This window comes from Carettochelys insculpta, chromosome 1, assembly GCF_033958435.1.
Source record: "Carettochelys insculpta isolate YL-2023 chromosome 1, ASM3395843v1, whole genome shotgun sequence".
NCBI lineage: Eukaryota > Metazoa > Chordata > Testudines > Carettochelyidae > Carettochelys > Carettochelys insculpta.
The window spans coordinates 48207818-48226227 of NC_134137.1; the positions used below are offsets into that span (position 1 = coordinate 48207818).

General features: G+C 44.3%; 1 protein-coding gene across 1 annotated transcript in view; it reads left to right on the forward strand.

Annotated features, from left to right (window-relative positions):
- The window catches only part of NUP58 (nucleoporin 58), a 55351-nt gene extending 40818 nt beyond the window's left edge, over positions 1–14533 (forward strand). Inside the window, exon 16 of the mRNA XM_074985616.1 lies at positions 12275–14533. Coding sequence (XP_074841717.1) covers positions 12275–12444 — 170 coding nt within the window. The 3' untranslated portion in view covers positions 12445–14533. The remainder of the gene's footprint in view (positions 1–12274) is intronic.
- Positions 14534–18410: the final 3877 nt, after the last annotated feature.

Genomic DNA, 18410 nt, shown 5'->3' on the forward strand with positions numbered 1-18410 from the left:
GGCTGTGTGGGCGCGTCACTCCATTAATGCCAGCCAAGGGCAGTTCTCTGAGGCCCTTCGTTAATGGTTAGCCTGCTAGCCCTCTATCTGTGTTTTCTGTTCCTCAGGGTCACGATGAGCCAGCACATCTGGGCCCCTTTAGGAAGGCATCAAAGACTGTGCTGTTTAACTGCTGTTCAGTGCCCTGTGTGCTCTGAGGCACCTTAGAGGGGAGGCAAAAGCTGGTCTGTAGTGGGGAGATTTTGTCTGGCTACAACAGCCCATTCAATCAACCTTGTGGCTGTGTTCCTTTCAGGAACACAAAATGATCTGACGGATCAGTTCAACAGGACTTCCTCCAGTCACCACCACTGCTCATTTCACTCACATGTGGCAAGGAATATTTTCCAGTAGTGAAGGACACCCTCAGTAGACCTGTTTGCAACCTGCTACGATGAAATATCACCAGTTCTGCTCCCTACAATGCTCCAGTCTGATTTCTGTCACAGATGCCTTCTGTTATCATGACTGGGCATATTTACTATGCTGCTTCCCCTGTCCCCCTCTTGCACAGAGCACTGCTAAAGATCAAGTGGGAGCAGGACCAAGTTCTGATAGCCCCAGCCATGAACCCATCAACTCTGATTTTTAACTCTCCTAGGCCCTAGCAGTGACCCTTGCCATGCTTCTGTTACACCTGTACCTGATCTCTCAGGACCGTGGTCAGCCAGGAACCTGAGCTTCCTTCCTCTAGCAGCCTGGAAGTTCCACAGATAAATCCCAAAGAACAGGCTTGCTCAGAGTAAGTCCATCAGGTCCTACTGTGTAATAGAAAGAACTGCACCAGGGCTAATTACCTTTCAAAATGGAAGTGGTTCTCTGGGCATCCCAATATGTGGCTTCACTCAAGTGGTCAGACTTACAAAATGCTTAAAATTTCTAGTACACTGCACACAGTGCAGCTTAGCTATTTCCTCTGTCAAGGTTCACATTGCAGCAATATCAGGTTTCTCCACTTAAGTGGTAACAGTGAGGTAGCCTTGTTAGTCTCTACTCCAGTGAAACAAAATAGCAGAAATGTAGCACTTTAACAAAATGATTCCTTCGGTGGTGAGCTTTCATGGGACAGACCCACTTCATCGGATCAATCTCATTTCCAATACAGGCTGACATCTATAAGTACAGAGGAGCAAAAAAATTGCAATAAAAAGTGACAAATCAAATACATAGGACTGAAGCTGGGGGAGGTCAGGGGACGGGAGTGTTAAGTGTTCTTCCTGAGATAATTATGAGCATCAAAGGAAGGGAAGCAGTCCTTGTAATATCAAAACAAAAAAGCAGTCAAGTAGCACTGTGTGATGTAATTTATGTCTCTGTTCATATCACATGTTAATGTGTCACATGAAATATGAATTCCAATTCTCAAATTTCTTGCTGTAATCTGTTCTTAAATTCTCTGTGCTCTAGGACACGAATTCTCATGTCTTTAATAGAATGGCCCACTCCATTGAAGTGTTCACTGACCGGCTTATGTGTATTTCATTTCTTGATGTGCTGTTCTGTGTCCATTTACTCTTTGGCAAAGGTTTTGCCCAGTCTGTCCAATGTACATAGTGGCAGGGCATTGTTGGCACATAATGGCATACATAATGTTGCTGGAAGTGCACAAGAATGGTCCTTTGATCATGTAACTAACATGGTTAGGTGCAGTGATGGTATCCCCAGAATAAGTATGTGGGCAAAGCTGGTGATGGGGTTTGTTGCAAGGAAATGTTCCAGGATTAGTAGTGTTGTGGTTTAGCCTGTAATTGCTGGTGAGAATCTTTCTTAGGTTAGGAGGTTGTCTATAGGAAAGGACAGGCCTGTCTCAGTCAGGACACTTAACATCTGCCCTTCTTCAGTCCTATATACTTGATTTGTCAGGTTTTTATTTATTTATTTATTGTCCTCTGTATTTATAAATGTCAGTCCATATTGGAAATGAGATTGAACTGATGAAGTGGGTCTGTTCCACAGAAGCTCATCACCGAATGAATCATTTTGTTAGTCTTTAAAATGCTACATTTCTGCTACTCTTAAATAGGTAATCAGTCAGTTTTTTTTCAAAATATGTATCATCCAGTTCCTCAAAGGCCTATAATGGTTATATCCTCAAGTAAGAGACAGTTCTTCCCTGAAAATCTCTGGGACCACCATTTGAATTTCTGACATCTTGCTCTTTATACCTCTCCTGGAAACTACTTTTCTTAATCACTATCACTTCCGCCAGAAAGGTCTTGGGGCTTCGTGTCCTGCCATCAGAGTTTCTCTGCAGAGTCTTCTTTAAAGGTAAGGTGTATTAATGTCTTCAGTCTAGTTTCCTCCCAGAAGTACTATGAAACCTAACAGGCAGTGTACGTACTTGTTTTTTACCCATAGCTGCATGCAAATAGGGAGGAACACCTTCACTCATTGGACATTAGAACCCTAGCTTTCTGTGTAGAAAAGGTTTATACCAGTCCAATAGTCTACCCAGCTGTTCAAACCTATATCTAGTAGCATGAAGAGTCTCCCAATCTCTTTGTCCTGTATCACCTCATGCATTCATCTGTGCTATGATCTGGCAGGTGTTGAGCTGCCAGCTAACCTGACGGCTCATTCCACAAGGTTGAAAGCACCAGCAGCAGATTCCTACTCAGGATGTTTGTAAAGCCAGCAACCTGGTCATTAGTGCATGTGTTCTCTTACCATTATGTCATCAGCACTCATGGGATAATGCCATAGTTGGTCAAGCTGTACTGTAGTCAGCGTGTCAGTGAATTCCAATCCCTTCACCTCTTCAGCTGCTTGAGGATCATCTAGAATGGAATGTCATGTGCAATCACTTGAAGAACAAACAGTTACTAAACTTCATAACTGTTGTTCTTCCTGTGTTGCACATGTCCGTTCCACGACCAGCCCTCCTGCCTCTTTACTTCATAGTTTTCCAAAACAAAAAGAAGTCAGGGGTGCTGTAGGTATGCAGTCCCAGAGGGCACTTGAGTTGCCTCGGAGGGTACCACTGAGGGAAGAGTTTCCAGTGAGTTTTGTTCGGGGCAGGTACGCACATGGAATGGACATGTACAAAACATCTTGAAGAGCAACAGTTACGGAAGATTGGTAACCAGTTTTTCCAAATGAAATACTAAGAAGTGCAAAACTTGCTTAATCTTTGTAAGCAACTTGGTTTTTTCTAATACTGAACATTTTAAAAGGAATGTTATAAAAGGTTGAAGGCATTCAATACTTTAAATTTTATGTTACCAAGTGGCAGTATTTATTAAAACCTCAATTTTGCAAGGAACTGAAACATGCCTAATTTTAAAGATGTGCCCAAAAGCTTTTCGGATTTGGCAGAGAGATAAAGAAACATGAATAATCACTTAAATGATACTGCTTAGATGTGCAATAAGGTGTAAGTTAACAAGGTTCTTTAAGTGCTTGCTCATGTCTTTTTCATGTACGTGTTCACGCACAGTGTGCATGCATTGTCGGAAACTTTTCCCTTAGTAGGGAAAAGTTCTCTTAATGGGAGCCCACACCCATTGATCTGACAGGGTGCCCCCTAGAGTGGTACTGGCATATCAGCCCATCCTATACCCTGCTGGCTCCTCACCCCCTCAGTTCCTTCTTAGTGCCTGTGACAGTCATTGGAATGTGCTCTTACTCTCGCTGGCAACACCCTTTTAGCAGTCTCACTGTGCTCATAATTCTTAAGTAGTTGTTAAATACCTGTTCAGTTTTATTAGTTAGTTCAGTTGCAGAGCTAGTGGTCCTTGCTCCGTGTGGTCGATGTGGACCAGGGCTTCGAACCTTGCAGGAGTTGCCACAGACTAATACCCTGTAGTGACCCACTCTTGGCTTGTCTCAAGTGTCTGGGTGTGGCTCACTTGTCCAAGACATACAACATTTGCAGGGCCTTTAAGCCCTGGACCAAGCATGAGAGGGAGTCATGTCTTACGGTTCTCCTCATGGAGACAGTGCTGCATCCAACACCAAAGTCAGACCCAGCACCATCAATGCAGAGTGTGCGGGAGATATCCGTACTTCCTCGTACCTCCCTGGCACCATGCAGGCCTTGGCATTGCTCCCAGTCCCCCCTGCCTCAAAAGAATAGGAGGTCTAGCAGGGGCAGGTTGCCCCTGTGGTACAAGCCCTACATGCACCCTCAAGCAGGACACGTGGCCCTATCAGGCGCTGAGCCTGTGCCATGTCAGTTGGGTATAAAATGAAGTCTGTGCAGGCAGTCCAACCCGTCAGGGTGCTTCCCAGAGCCATTGATGCCTGAGGCTTTTGAGGCATATAAGGACCTTACTGAACTTTCCCTTTACCCCTCTTCCCCTTCCTTCCTCCCCACCCCCTCCAGCTGGCACCAGTCTTGGGGAAGGATCATGACCAGGAGCAGTGTGGGTCATGTAGTAAGGCGACAGGAGCCTCGGCCAGCCCATACTACAGTGCAGCACCAGCACCCATGGCACTGGCAATGTCCACCCTGCCTGTGTCCCAACTCTGGCTCTGGACCCAGCACTGGCAGGGTCACGCACAGCACTGGGACGGCGACAGCCTGATGGGGGCCTTGGCAACACCCTCAACCTTCCGGTCCTGAGTTTGCCCATGCTTCTTCTGCTACCCTGTTGGCACCAGGGTAAGCCAGAGTTGATGGCTCAGTGTGTGCCGGTTGTGGTACCATCTACATCTGCCTGAGCTCTGCATGGTCGGTGTCAGAGTATTCTCCCGACACTGAGGCAGAGTCTCCCTGGTCACTTCTGTGGTCTGTCTAGATCCCGGCACTCAAGGACAGCCTACCAGCCTCACCTCTTCCTTTTGGGACCACCTGTTCCCTTTCCACCAAGCCTGGGAGCCTAGACCTGATTACCCCAAAGCGGGACCTGGGGAGGGAGGCCTTGGCTACATGCCAGGCTCTGCACCACTCGGTCCTAGAAATGCTATCCCCTTCTGCTCCCCCCACCCCCCCGGTAACACTCTACGTCATCCCTCTTCAGTGACCCCTTTTGCGGGCATCTCCTGCAGGAGGAGGTGCATTAGCTCGTCACCCTGGTGGTGGTGGTGATAGTCGCCGTGGAGGTGGTCGGTACAGATTTCTATTCCTGATATTTCCTGCTCCCCAAGGCAAAGGGAGGTTCCATCTCAACCTCAATGCCTTTATGGTCAAAAGGAAGTTCAAGATATGGTGACTGGCATCCATCATCACTTCCCTGTCTCCCGAAGACTGGTATGCTGCCCTCAATCTGAGATACTTATTTTCATATCTCAGTTGCACCCCGCCATCGACAGTTCCTGTGTTTTGCAGTGGGCAGGGACAAATACCAGTTTACATCCCTCCCCTCTGGGTTTTCCACAGTCCTGCGGGTGTTTACGAAATGCACGCTGGTTGTCGTCACCACCCTCCAGACACGGGAGATCCAGATGTTTCTGTACCTGGATGGTTGGCTGCTGCGGAGGTGCTCTGCTACCTAAGTATGAACGCATATTGCCCTGGCCCAGGGCTTCTTCTGGGATCTGGGCCTGCTTCTGAATGAACCCAAATCAACTCTGGTCCCTACTCCAGCAATAGTTTGGGGGTGCAACCCTGGACTCGGCAGCAGCCAAGGCCTCCCTCCCCAGGTCATGCTTTCAGGTAGTCAGGTCTAGGCTCCCAGGCCCGGTGTTCGCAATTGCAACTGCAAGGACCTGTGTGCACCTTCTGGGTCTCATGGTAGTGTGCACCTATGTAATACAGCATGCCAGGCTCCACATGCAGTCATCATAGATGTGGCTGGTGCATACTCGCAAACTGTCCATCCATGCATGGGACAGTGTCATGATGGGGTCTGCCAACGTTCTCCGTTCCCTGGATAGTTGGAGCTTGGAAGAGGTGGTGTGAGCAGGGGTTCAGTTCTCCAGACCACTACCAACCCTCTGGCTCATGGCCAATGTGTCAGACACCAGTTGGGGTGCCCATCTCGTGGACATGCGGACACAAGGTATGTGGTCAGAGAGTGATCTCTCCCTGAGCATCAATGCCAGGGAGTTGAGGGCAGCTCATCTCTCCTGTATGGCCTTTCTTCCCCAGCTTGGAGGCAGGTTAGTCATCATATATGGGTGGTTTCTTATATCAACAAGCAGAGTGGAGCCTGCTTTCACCACCTGTCGGGAGGCTATTCGCTTGTGGGATCTCTGCAGTGGGCAGAAATCCACCCAATAGCCTCCTACCTCCCAGTTGCCCAGAACATTTTGGTCTACCACTTAAGCAGGTCCTTCTCGAGCCACGAATGGACCCTCAAGGAGGATTTTCCCCTCCTGGCCCTGTTTACCACATGCCAGAACAGGAAGTGCATGAGGTTCTGCTCCCTCAGGGGCATAGGCAGGGCCTCTCTGGAGGAATATGTTGCTAAGTCCCTGTCCGGGGACCTGCTGTATGAATTTCCTCTATTTCCACTGTTACACCGAGTATTCCTGTGGGTGCAGGAGTTCAGGGCGTCACTGATTCTCATCGTGTCCACGTGGCCCAGACAGCCCTGGTTTTCCACTCTCCTGAGCCTGTCATGCGACAGGTAGTTCGTGCTCCCGTTAGTCCCTGAACTGACCACACAGGACTCAAGTAGGCTCTGCCATTCAGATCTGTGGTTCCTGCAGTTTGATGACATGGAAGCTCTGTGGCTGACAGCAGCAGAGCTCCAATGCTCAGCCCAGGTGCAGAAAGTACTGCTGGAAAGCAGAAAGTCCTCCACGAGGCCTACCTGTCTGGCCAAGTGGAAGCATTTTTACACCTGCTCTACCCAGAAGTGGGTGTCCCTTATGGTTGCCCTTGTCCCCCTGGTTCTGGATTACCTTCTAGACCTGAGAGTTCAGGTGCTATCCTCTTCCTCAGTCACCTGGCAGCCATCTTCACCTTTCACCCAGGGGCAGGGGCCAAGACCCTCTATGCGACCCAATGGTAAACAAGTTCCTGAGGGGCCGAGACAGGCTTTACCCAAACGTGTGGCAGCCCATCCAATTGTGGGGTCTCAATTTGGTCCTGTCTAAACTCGAGACCTTCTTTTGAACGCCTGTTGGTGTGTGTTGCTACAGCTGTCTGACAAGGTCTCCCTACTGGCGGCTATTACATTGGCTAGGTGGGTGTGTGAGCTATGGGCTCTCACATCAGATCCCCCTTATACTGTTTTCTTTAAAGACAAGGTCAGGTTATGCCCCCACTGTGCCTTTTTGCTCAAGGTAGTGTCAACCTTTCACGTGTCCCAGGACATTTTCCTGATGGTTTTTCCCCAAAACCCCATTCGTTAGGTAGGCAAGGAGCAGTAACTTCACACCTTGGATGTTAGAAGAGCCTTAGCCTTTTATATGGAAACAACGAAGCCCTGTCATAAGTTTCCCCAGCCCTTTGTGGCCGTTGCAGAGCAGTTGAAGGGTCAACTAGTTTCTACCCAAAAAAACTCTTCCTGGGTCATGGTTGCAGGCTTGCATGGGTTCCAGCTCCTTCCCTCTTGGCCCACTCTCAAAGCACAGGCTGCCTCAGCGGCTTTTGTGGCTCAGGTCCCGATTCTGGACATCTGGATGTAGAGCCACCACTTGGTTCTCTGTCCACACTTTTGCCAACCACTGTGCATTGTCACATCAAGCCAGGAAGGACACCTGGGGTCCTCTGCTCAGTGGAAGGGTAGAACTCCAATCTCACCTCCAGGGATGTCTGCTTTGGAGTTGCCTACAAGGAACGGATATGAGCAAGTACTCGAAAAAGAAAAGTGCAGTTACTTATGGTTATTTACCATTGTAACTCTTGGTTTTCGGCATGTGTTGCTCATGTCCTTTCCAAATCCCGCCCACCTCCCCGTCATCAGAGAATTCCAGTGAGAAGGAACCGAGGAGCCAGCACAGGGAAATGTGGGCTCCCTGATGGCTTGACTGGTGCAGCTAAGGGAAAAATTTCTGACAGTTCATGCATGCTGCACGCACACACTGCATAGAACGAGTTGCAGTGGTAAGTAACTTATTTATGGAAATTGGTACTCCAAGTAACTTTAATTTACACATACTTTAATCCTTGACTGGGTCAGATGGCCTCTGGATTTACTGTGATTTTAAAGTATAGATTTATTTTAGGGATAACTGGGCTTGGATATACTTACTAAACACAGTCTGTCATTTGTTAGTCCTGTTGCCCAGTCACTGTTTGCCATTGTTTTATAGGATTTTGTGATTATCTGTGGTACTGAAAATGGTATTTTGTTTCTACAGCTTTTTCTTGAATCAGTCAGTACAGTGGTTTAGGTCTAGGGGAGTATGTGTTCATGTGCCATTATTGCCCTTCTTTCCAGTAGATGTATTACTATAAACTTCTTTTTAGTCTCCCCATCTTTCTAGGATTCACAGATAATCACCAGCTTTTGATCTGGCTGTGTCCAGTTTTTAATTGTAGAGTTTACACTGTCTTTTAGAATGAAAAATGTAGCTTTCCAAGTTCATCCTTTCTGGATCCCACACTGTCTTTTCCCACTCTTTTTTTCTTATATTAAAAATGCATTGTGTAAAAACTAGTCACTGCGTTCAGTGGCAGGCAACTTTTTATCCACACAGCAATATATTTAGTAATGCAGTATCGTTCTATCTTGTTTATATTTTATGCAGTATTTTTTCAAGTTTTCTTTTCTGAGTATGTATCCATGTGAATCCTACTTCATGTCGTTATGCACCTGATGAGCACGAGAGCAGAGCTTTGGCCTAAATGGCATCTTTTAGGCCAGGTCAGTACCATGCAAGTTCTCTTGACACCCCCATCTGAAGGCATAAAGGACAGAGCAGCTGCAACCATTCCTCAGTTTCTTACTACTGTATTATTACAATGTGCTGGAACAAATGGTATCTGCTCATTGGCTGTTGGCATAAGTTGCTTCTCATAGTTAGCTGTTCATGATTAATTCCATTCAATTTCTCCCTCTTTTCTTTGTTTTCATTCACTGTTGCCAAAAAAGGGGTGGGGGGGTTTGGACCCCTCTCTCTAATTTTTGCTTAGTGGCAGATTCGGAGTTCTCAGGCTTCAGGTCATGCGTATCCTGTGAGGCACATTCCACTTACAGTGGCCAGATCCACTGTCTTTTTTTTATCTTGGTGCAGGAGTGGGCAAAATCAGCCCTGGGTTCCGAATCTGGCCCCTCAAGTATTTCTCTCCAGCCTGCCCAGCTGGTTAGCAGAGCATGCATATTTACAGCCAGCAGCATGTTATCGGCTGCCCCTCCCCCGCAGCTTGTTCCCTCTGTACCCCATCTCTGCAGAGACCCTGTCCCAAATCAGATAACTCCTGAGAACGCCAGAGAAGAGTTGGAAGCCACCTTTGCTCAAGATTCCTTATGCTCCATGAAAGATGCCAGAGCCATGCTTTGCTCACAGAGCATCCTGTGCCTCAGCACCACATGACAGGCCATTTAAGATACCAAGAGCAGCCCCAGTAAAAGACTCTTACCCTTAGCAGTAGACTTTTGAGTATCCACCAAAAAAGATGCAAGGTTTTGTCAGAAGAACTCGTCTTCCTTGGTCTTTGATTAGTTTTCATCTGCTTTCATACTTAAGGTCTGATATGGGAGTTGAGAGCCACCTGTGATGGGGTGGATCACAGAAATCCCCTTGTGCTGATCAAGCCATTGACACCTGCCTTCCTGCTCTCTGGGACTCTCCACATTCCTGTCCTACTGAGATGTAAGCTCTGGTGTCCTCCAGCCAAAGCACAAAGTTTGGGTTAATACCCCCTTACATGGCAACTCGGGCACTGAACCAGTTCAGATCTGGGAGGGCTCAGCTGAAAAAGTTCAGCACCCAGTAAACCAATCGCCAAGAGAGACCAAAACCCTAAGACAGTCTCTCTCACCTGTGTTCTACACACACAAAGCTCATAAAAATGTCTGCCCCTTTATCAATGAAGGAGAGATATGAACAGCAGTTGCTCCCCCCGCCCCCAGGTAACAGCTATTTACACTGGGCTTAATAATCAACAAGTGTTTTTATTAAGTACAAAAAGTAAGATTAAGTAATTGCAAGTGAAAACAGTCAGATCAATGTAACAAGCAGTCCTGTGGCATCTTAGAGACTAACAAATTTATTAGGTCAAAGTAAGTTACCAAATAAAAATAAAAATGCCAGCTAAGTGTAATACACTAAGAAACTTGTTACATGCAAATTCTTACCCCTAAACAATTGATCTAAATATCTCTTTTCAGGCCAAGCAGCCTCCTGGTTTGGGTCCCATCTTTTCCCCATTTAGTCTTAGATCTTTCCACCAGGCATCTGAGGTGGTAAGAGGTGAAATCTCCTGATTGTTGGCAGCTGCCCTTGTTGTTTGGTTGCCTCCCACCGTGTATCCCTTTCGCCCAAGTCAGGAATTCTTTGTGCTCAGTTCAAACTTTTCTCACTGGCAGTGGAAAAGTACCAGATATAAAATGGGTTTCATCATCTCATGGCTTGGCCATAGGTCTTTCTAGCTGAACCATAGTATGAGCTCACAGAACAAACAAGACTGCTCACAGGTCACTGACTTGATCATTAACTGATTAAGTTTATGGAGCATCAGTAATGGCCCTCATTAATACATTTAGAATTATAAACTGATCCATATTTCATATGCCTAACTTCACACTCAAGAATGGTACATGTACAAAAACAGGATATACATGTTCAGCAGATTGTAACTTTAAAACTGATATTCTACACGAGGTATTTTGTCTAAAGCAACTTTGAATTGTGCATATTCATATTCGTAAGCCAATTTTCATTGGAGGGGGTGCATGACACCATCTGCAGATCCTGTCTTCAGATCTGGTTTACTTTCCTCAATCAAGCTTGTACTACAATAACTCCTTTGTTCTGGAAGTGGTCGTCATATAGTGATTCTTTGCTCCATTACCTGTTCCCACCCCTCTTCATGGATCCATCTCACAAAAAACTAAATACTGGCTCACAAGCAAAGCAGAGAAGCCACACAGGAAGTACATTTAGAGTACAGGGGAAGAGGCTTCTGCTACTGCTATTTCCTTATTTCAAAATAACAAGGGTATCTTTGCCCTATGTTAGACCTGAGAAGACTGACCAACATATAGACCAGGGGTCAGCAAATCCCCAGCATGCGTGCCAGTCTGCACATGAGCCAATTTAGAGCAGCACACAGCAGGAGGGCCAGCCCCCGTCCCCCCACTCCTATGTGGAATGGTGGGAACTGGGGCCCCCGCAGCAGAGGTGCCAGTGCGTGCCTGGGGCCCAGGCTGGAGCCTTTCCATAGAGCCCCACCAGAGTGCAGGGCCCAGGGCTGGGGCTGGAGCATTTCCTTTTATTTATAATTTATTTATAACTTGATTTGCAATTTGATATCGGTACGTCACTGATTCTTACTGTTCTGCATGTTCAGGGACTTTTTTAAGACCAGAAGAGGCAATTGTGATCACCTAGTCTCACCTCACAAATGAGTGAACAGAACATGGTGTTTATTTGCTAATTACTGCAAAACAGTTTATTATGTGACCATGGTCAGTCCTGTTTTGTAAGCTCCTAAACAAAATTACCTTGTGGGGATGAAATTTCTCCTGTTCACTGATAGTCTAAAGGAAGATTGATGAATTTTGTCTGTCTGCTGTAGCTGCGTCTTCTGAGCCATTCATTGTTTTTTCCAGAGTTTGCTCTCTTCAAATGCTATCTTTTGTGTACTAACTCAGGAGAGCTTTTTAAAATAACCACGACTTGGCGTGGATTTTTAGTGTTTGCTTATTTCCCTTTTCATTTAGGGTCTCTGTCACACACATTAGGCAGATAGTGTGGTCTAGTCAAGAATGCACAAGGCTGACTGACGAATATCTTGCAGCTGTGCCACTGATTTGCTGTGAGACCACTGGCCAGTCACTTCACCTGTCTGTGCCTCTGCTGCTTCTACACTTTCTCTGGCTTGTCTGGGTACATTGTAAGCCTGTAGAGACAAGGACTATTTGTACACAGTGCCATGCAGAGTAGAGCCCCAATCTAAGCAGAGACCTCTAGGTGTTACGTACTCCCGATGATAAAGGAAAAACGATTATGCTATGCATAGTAGCTTAGAGGCTTACAGTGTTTGACTCAGTGTTGAAAGCTTAAATCGGTGTGTTCATAATGTGATTATAATATTGTGGGTTCACTTTGATATCTTCAGAGGAGTGTAATTAGTAGATATTTGGTAAATAGCTATGCCTCTCAAACTGGAGGACGGGCAAATCTGCGGTTATGATTTGACTGACTGATTTTAAAATGTTTTTCCTTCCCATACAAGGCTTTGGCAGCTCAACTACATCTGGGTTTAACTTCAGTAATCCTGGCATCACAGCATCAGCTGGCTTGACATTTGGGGTGTCAAATCCTGCATCTACAGGTTTTGGGACAGGCGGGCAACTTCTTCAGCTGAAGAAGCCTCCAGCTGGAAACAAGAGAGGAAAAAGATAGACATGCTTTTGGGGATGGGGAAGTGAATCAGATTTGTTCATCCTAAAAGTCTATTTTTCTAGATGAATGCAGTAATTAAATTGCATCCCAGGAGATTTATAAAGTTTTGCTACTTTTCCCTATTATGGAATATGAAATGTAGTCATATTGAGCAGCTATTTTTCCTGTGAATAGAAACCCATTTATGTATTTTTATTTTGGTCCTACTTTTAGAAATGTTCTATACTGCATTATTAAAGAATCTTGTAAAGCCATCTATTTAACCTAATGTTAGTAGCAGACTATTTTTTGTTAATAAGCTTTATACCATATGAATATATGCATATTTGGTTCTTTTGTACAGATAAAATATATTCTAGTACAAATACTAGAGTTCATGTCTTCTGTTCCTGGATATGGCCTTTAAATCTACTTCAGGGTGTTACTTTGTGAATATGGATGTAAATATCTATCTGTCTATATATATATATATCTCTCTCTCTCTCTACACACACACACACACACACACACACACACACACACACACACACGACAGTGCACACATTTGTGTGTATGTATGTATAATAAAAATGCAAACTTTGCCCCATAGGAAAAACTGTCCATGTTCCTTTGCTTTGTATGTTCCTGTTTCTGTGTTGTTTTTAGGTTCCCACGTCTTGCTGCTCAAAGAATATCAAATAGTGGTCTCAGGCTGTAATATTTGTGCAGCTTGTTTTTTTTTGTTTTGTTTTTGTTTTTTTTTTTAAAGACCAGCTGAAATCTTGTTCACTATTGTATAATTCTGTCAAATAGTGTTTGATTGCCTGTTTGTCCTCAACACTTTCCTTTGCTCAGCTAGCAATCACTCCAAAGAAGACTAGAGAAAATTTCAAAGGTGTTGTCACAGCTGGTTTTCCCAGACAGGTCTCTCCCAAACTGTGCTTCATTTCTGAGGCTGCTAGGTTTCACGAACAAGTTCAGGATTTTGGGAGATTGTTTCAGGGCAGAGAGTTGTTGAGCCAGGGTCTCTCCTCTTACAGATGGTTGATGCAGACTGTGCCCTCTAATGAAAATTATATCCAGTCATTCCAAAACAGAGTTGATTAACACAGGCCTACTAGCTTTGACTCCAAAAAGTGTTGCTTACTCTTATCACTGCTAAGGAATAAAGCAAAACAGTATTCTTTGAGGGTAAGATATTGTAACTGTACAAATAGTAGCAGTCTTACAAGTGCAGCAAACTTCATGGTATGACATCTTAGTACATTGGGCTGCATCTCCAGCTCAGCATTAAAACAGAAGCAGCAGAAATCTCTCTTATAGTGTATATGGAATTTTGGAGATAAGTGTAGCTTTTAATATAAGAGGTGGTTTTGTACATAATGTGCAAGTTAATATTCACAGTCAATTTCACCAAAGCACCTATTTTCTAAAAACAGGTATTACACATAATTTTCTAGAATGAATCAGTTGCTTTCAATTGTAGAAGTGTTGTCAGGTATTGTTTTGTATGTTCTGGAAGTATTGTCTGCTTACAGCAATGACGGGCCTTTGACAAACATGGAGTTTTTTGTTTGTGTTCAGAAATAAGGATGTCCATTTTGAGCACAGAAATTTTCACTTTTGTATACTTGTATGTTATTGCATATAAGAGATGAGTATTTTCTCTGGGAGGCAATTAAGGATGTGAGAGTTCTTGTTTTTAAGAATTAAAAGCTTAAAGTCCATTTCAACTTCAGTCTTTTTAAAAACTTGCATTGGTCTGCAGTCAAAATCCTGATATTTGTATTTTTTTACCACTTTTTTTTTTTTTTGAAAAAAGTTAGATTTAAAATGTTGAACCACTGGACTTTCTTGTAATATATTAATTTGTGAAACTGATTTTTTAAAATTGTGTGCTTTGTCCACATGTGCAACCCACCATTGTGCAAAACAATAAAAGAAATTAATGCTGTGATCATATTATTATTGTTTGTGTCTATTTGCAGAATCTGATATTATCACATTAGTTCTCTTGTAGGTGATATTACCAAAAAAACCTGCTACAAAATCATGTTGATTTATTTTGGATAATGTATACTTGTTTTTATTAAACATAGCTTTTACCTCTGACTTCAAACTTCTATGACATTTATCTGTACGCGCTTCTCTTCTCTCATGTCATCCCGATAATATTAGACTGCAGTACAATGTATGCTTTTGCTTTATGGTTGGAGTTTGGATTGTAAGTTTAATTTTCAAACATAATATTTATTTGGTTTGCACACTGTAGCCCACTGGGAAGCAAGATTAAGAGAGAAAACAACTCACAAGAGTTGGCAGTTTTTCAAAGGGACATTATTTATTAAGGGCCCAAAAGCAAACTATACCGCAGTATAGGAAAGCTAGAAAGTATGGTAAAAGACCGCCTTGGCTTAGCCAGGAGATCTCGCATGATCTCAAAATCAAAAAGGAGTCATATAAAAAGGGGAAAGTAGGAAAAATTACAAAAGATGTATATACGCAAACAATGCATGTATGCAGGGACATGATTAGAAAGGCCAAGCCACAGAATGAGCTCAAATTAGCCAGCAAAATAAAGGGTAACAAGAAGTCGTTCTATAAATATATTAGAAGCAAGAGGAAGACCAAGGACAGGGTAGGCCCACTACTCAGTGAGGAGGGAGAAACAATATCAGGAAACTTGGAAATGGCAGAAGTGCTTAAAGACTTCTTTGTTTTGGTCTTAACCAAGAAGGCTGATGCAGAAATGCCTAACTTAATGCATGCTAGTGGGAAGGGGGGTAGGTTTAGAGGATAAAACACATAAAGAACTAGTTAAAAATTACTTAGAAAAATGAGATGTCTTCAAGTCACCAGGGCCTGGTGAAATACATCCTAGAATACTTAAAGAGCTGATAGCTAAAGGATCAGAAACCTCTTCTATCATCTTTGAAAAGTCCTGGAAGTTGTGAGAGATTGCAGAGACTGGAAAAGAGCAAACATAGTGTCCATCTATAAAAAGTGAAAAAAGAACAACCCAGGAAACTTCAGCGCAGTCAGGTTAACTTCTGTGCCAGGCACGATGATGGAGCAAATAATTAAGGAATTTGTTGGCAAACATCTGGATAAAAATACAGTGATAGGTAACAGCCAGCATGGATTTGTAAAGAACAAAGCATGCCAGACCAATCTGATAGCTTTTTTTTTTTTTGACAGGATAACAAACCTTGTAGATAAGGGAAAGGCAGTGGATGTGGTATACCTAGACTTTAGTAAGGCATTTGACACGGTCTCTCGTGATCTTATCAATAAGCTAAGCGAATACAACTCAGATGGGGCCACTATAAAGTGGGTGCATAACTGCCTGGATAACTTCTCAGAGAGTAGTTATTAATGGTTCGCAGTCACACTGGAAGCATAACAAGTGGGGTTCTGCAGGGTTCTGTTTTGGTACCAGTTCTATTCTCTATCTTCATTAACAATTTAGATATTGGGATAGAGAGCATGCTGATTAAGTTTGCAGATGATACCGAGGTGGGAGGGGCTGCAACTGCTTCGGATGATAGGGAGAGAATTCAGAATGATCCGGACAAAGCGAAGAAATGGTCTGAGGAAAGCAGGATGAAGTTTAACCAGGACAAATGCAAAGTACTCCACTTAGGAAGAAGCAATCAGCGTCATACATATGAAGTGGAAAGCGACTGTCTAGGAAGGAGTACTGCAGAAAGAGACTTAAGGGTCGTAGTGGACAGCAAGCTAAAAATGAGTCAACAGTGTGATGCTCTTGCCAAAACAGCAAACGTGATTCTGGGATAGTAACAGAGAGGAAGCCGTGCTAGTCTATACACTATCAAAACAAAAAGCAGTCAAGTAGCACTTTAAAGACTAGCAAAATAGTTTATTAGGTGAGCTTTCGTGGGACAGACCCACTTCTTCAGACCATAGCCAGACCAGACCAGACTCAATATTTAAGACACAGAGAACCAAAAACAGTAAGCAAGGAGGACAAATCAGAAAAAGATAATCAAGGTGAGCAAATCGGGGTGGGGGGGAAGGTCAAGAATTAGACTGAGCCAAGTATGCAGACGAGCCCCTATAGGCTCAGTCTAATTCTTGACCTTCCCCCTGACCCCTCCACTCTCTGATTTGCTCACCTTGATTATCTTTTTCCGATTTGTCCTCCTTGCTTACTGTTTTTGGTTCTCTGTGTCTTAAATATTGAGTCTGGTCTGGTCTGGCTATGGTCTGAAGAAGTGGGTCTGTCCCACGAAAGCTCACCTAATAAACTATTTTGCTAGTCTTTAAAGTGCTACTTGACTGCTTTTTGTTATGATTCTGGGATGTATTAAACAGGAGTTTTGAGGGCAAGACATGAGATGTCATTCTTCCACTCTACTCAGCTCTCATTAGGCCTCAAGTGGAGTATTGTGTCCAGTTCTGGGCACCACATTTCAAGAAAGATAATGGAGAAACTGGAGAAGGTCCAGAGAAGAGCAACAAGAATGTTTAAAGGTCTAGAGAACGTAAGCTATGGGGGAATACTGAAAGAACTGAGCTCGTTTAGTTTAGGAAAGAGAAGACTTAGAGGGGATATGATAGCAGTTTTCAGATACCTCAAAGAGGGTTACAAGGAGGGAGAAAAATTGTTATCCTTGGCCTCAGAATGTAGGACAAGGAGCAGTGTGCTTAAACTGCGGCAAGGGAGGTTTAGCTTAGACATCAGGGAAAAGCTTCCTGACTGTCAGGGTGGTGGAAAGCTGGAATAAGTTACCTAGGGAGATTTAAATGTCTCCAGTGATGGCGATTCCACAGAGCAGGTTACACAGACACTTACTAGGGGGTGGGGGTAATCTAGATAGTGCTTGGTCCTGCCAAGAAGGCAGTGAATTGGACTCGATAACCTCTTGAGGTCTCTTCCAGTTCTAGTGTTCTGTGATTGTCAGCAATATTTTTCCATCATAAATGTGTCAGCATATTTTTTAAAAAAATGTAGAGCGTAATATCTGTTTATATGAAGAGTGAAAAGACCTCACGCTGAATGAGTGTCATTAGGCAGCTATTTCCCAGCATAACCTAAATGTAAAATGACCTCTATAAGTGGAAAAGTGATAATATGGTTGAATGATAGATTGCAAGTTAAAGTGAACAAATTGTGCAATAAAAAAAAAAAAGACTGCTTAAATCCTTTGTGTGTTTTTCCAGTCCAGGCAGACTATTGTAATTCTCTGATTTAGCCACATTTTTCACAGACCAGTGTGTCTGCAAATGAAAGCTATAGAATTTTGGACTGCACTATGCAAATACACTGCAGGATTGACCACTCACAGCTACCACTAACTCAGGGGTTGGCAACCTGTGACTCTGGAGCCACATGCGGCTCCTTGAGGAGTCACTTGTGGTGGCAAGCGCTGCCGCCACTGACTCCTCTTGCAGCTCTGGAGGCTGCTGCCGCTGAAACAAAAAAACTAAATTCAGTTGCCCACCGTTAGACCAACTGAATTTAGGTTTTTGTTGAAGCAGCCCTCCGGAGCCACTGAGCAGCCAGCTGCAGCAGGGCAGGGAGCAACAGAAGTGAAGCCGGTAGGTTAGGGAGCTGGCCCATGTGGGCGGAAGTCTAAGCTGGCAGGAGAGCTGGGGACAGAGGTGGCCGAGCCTGCCCCTGCCAGAGTTGTGCAGCCGCGCCAAGAAGGCAGCAAGGAGCAGAGGGCCAGCCACGGAGGAGCTGCATATGCTGAGATGAGTTAATCCTGGGGATGGGCTGGGGGTGGAGGAGTTTGAGGTTTATAAGGGTGAAGCCTAGGGGTGGGGGTGGTTTTACAGGATGAGGGCAGATTTAGGGGCTGAAACAGGTAAAGCCTGGAGATGGAGGTTACAACTTTCTAACTGGTACGAATTATCATGTGCACGCTGTTCTTAAAATAAGCATGACAGAAAGTATGGGTTGACGCTATTTATGAAGGACTGCCTTGTATTCACGTCCATTGCGGCTCTTGAAGGATTGATTT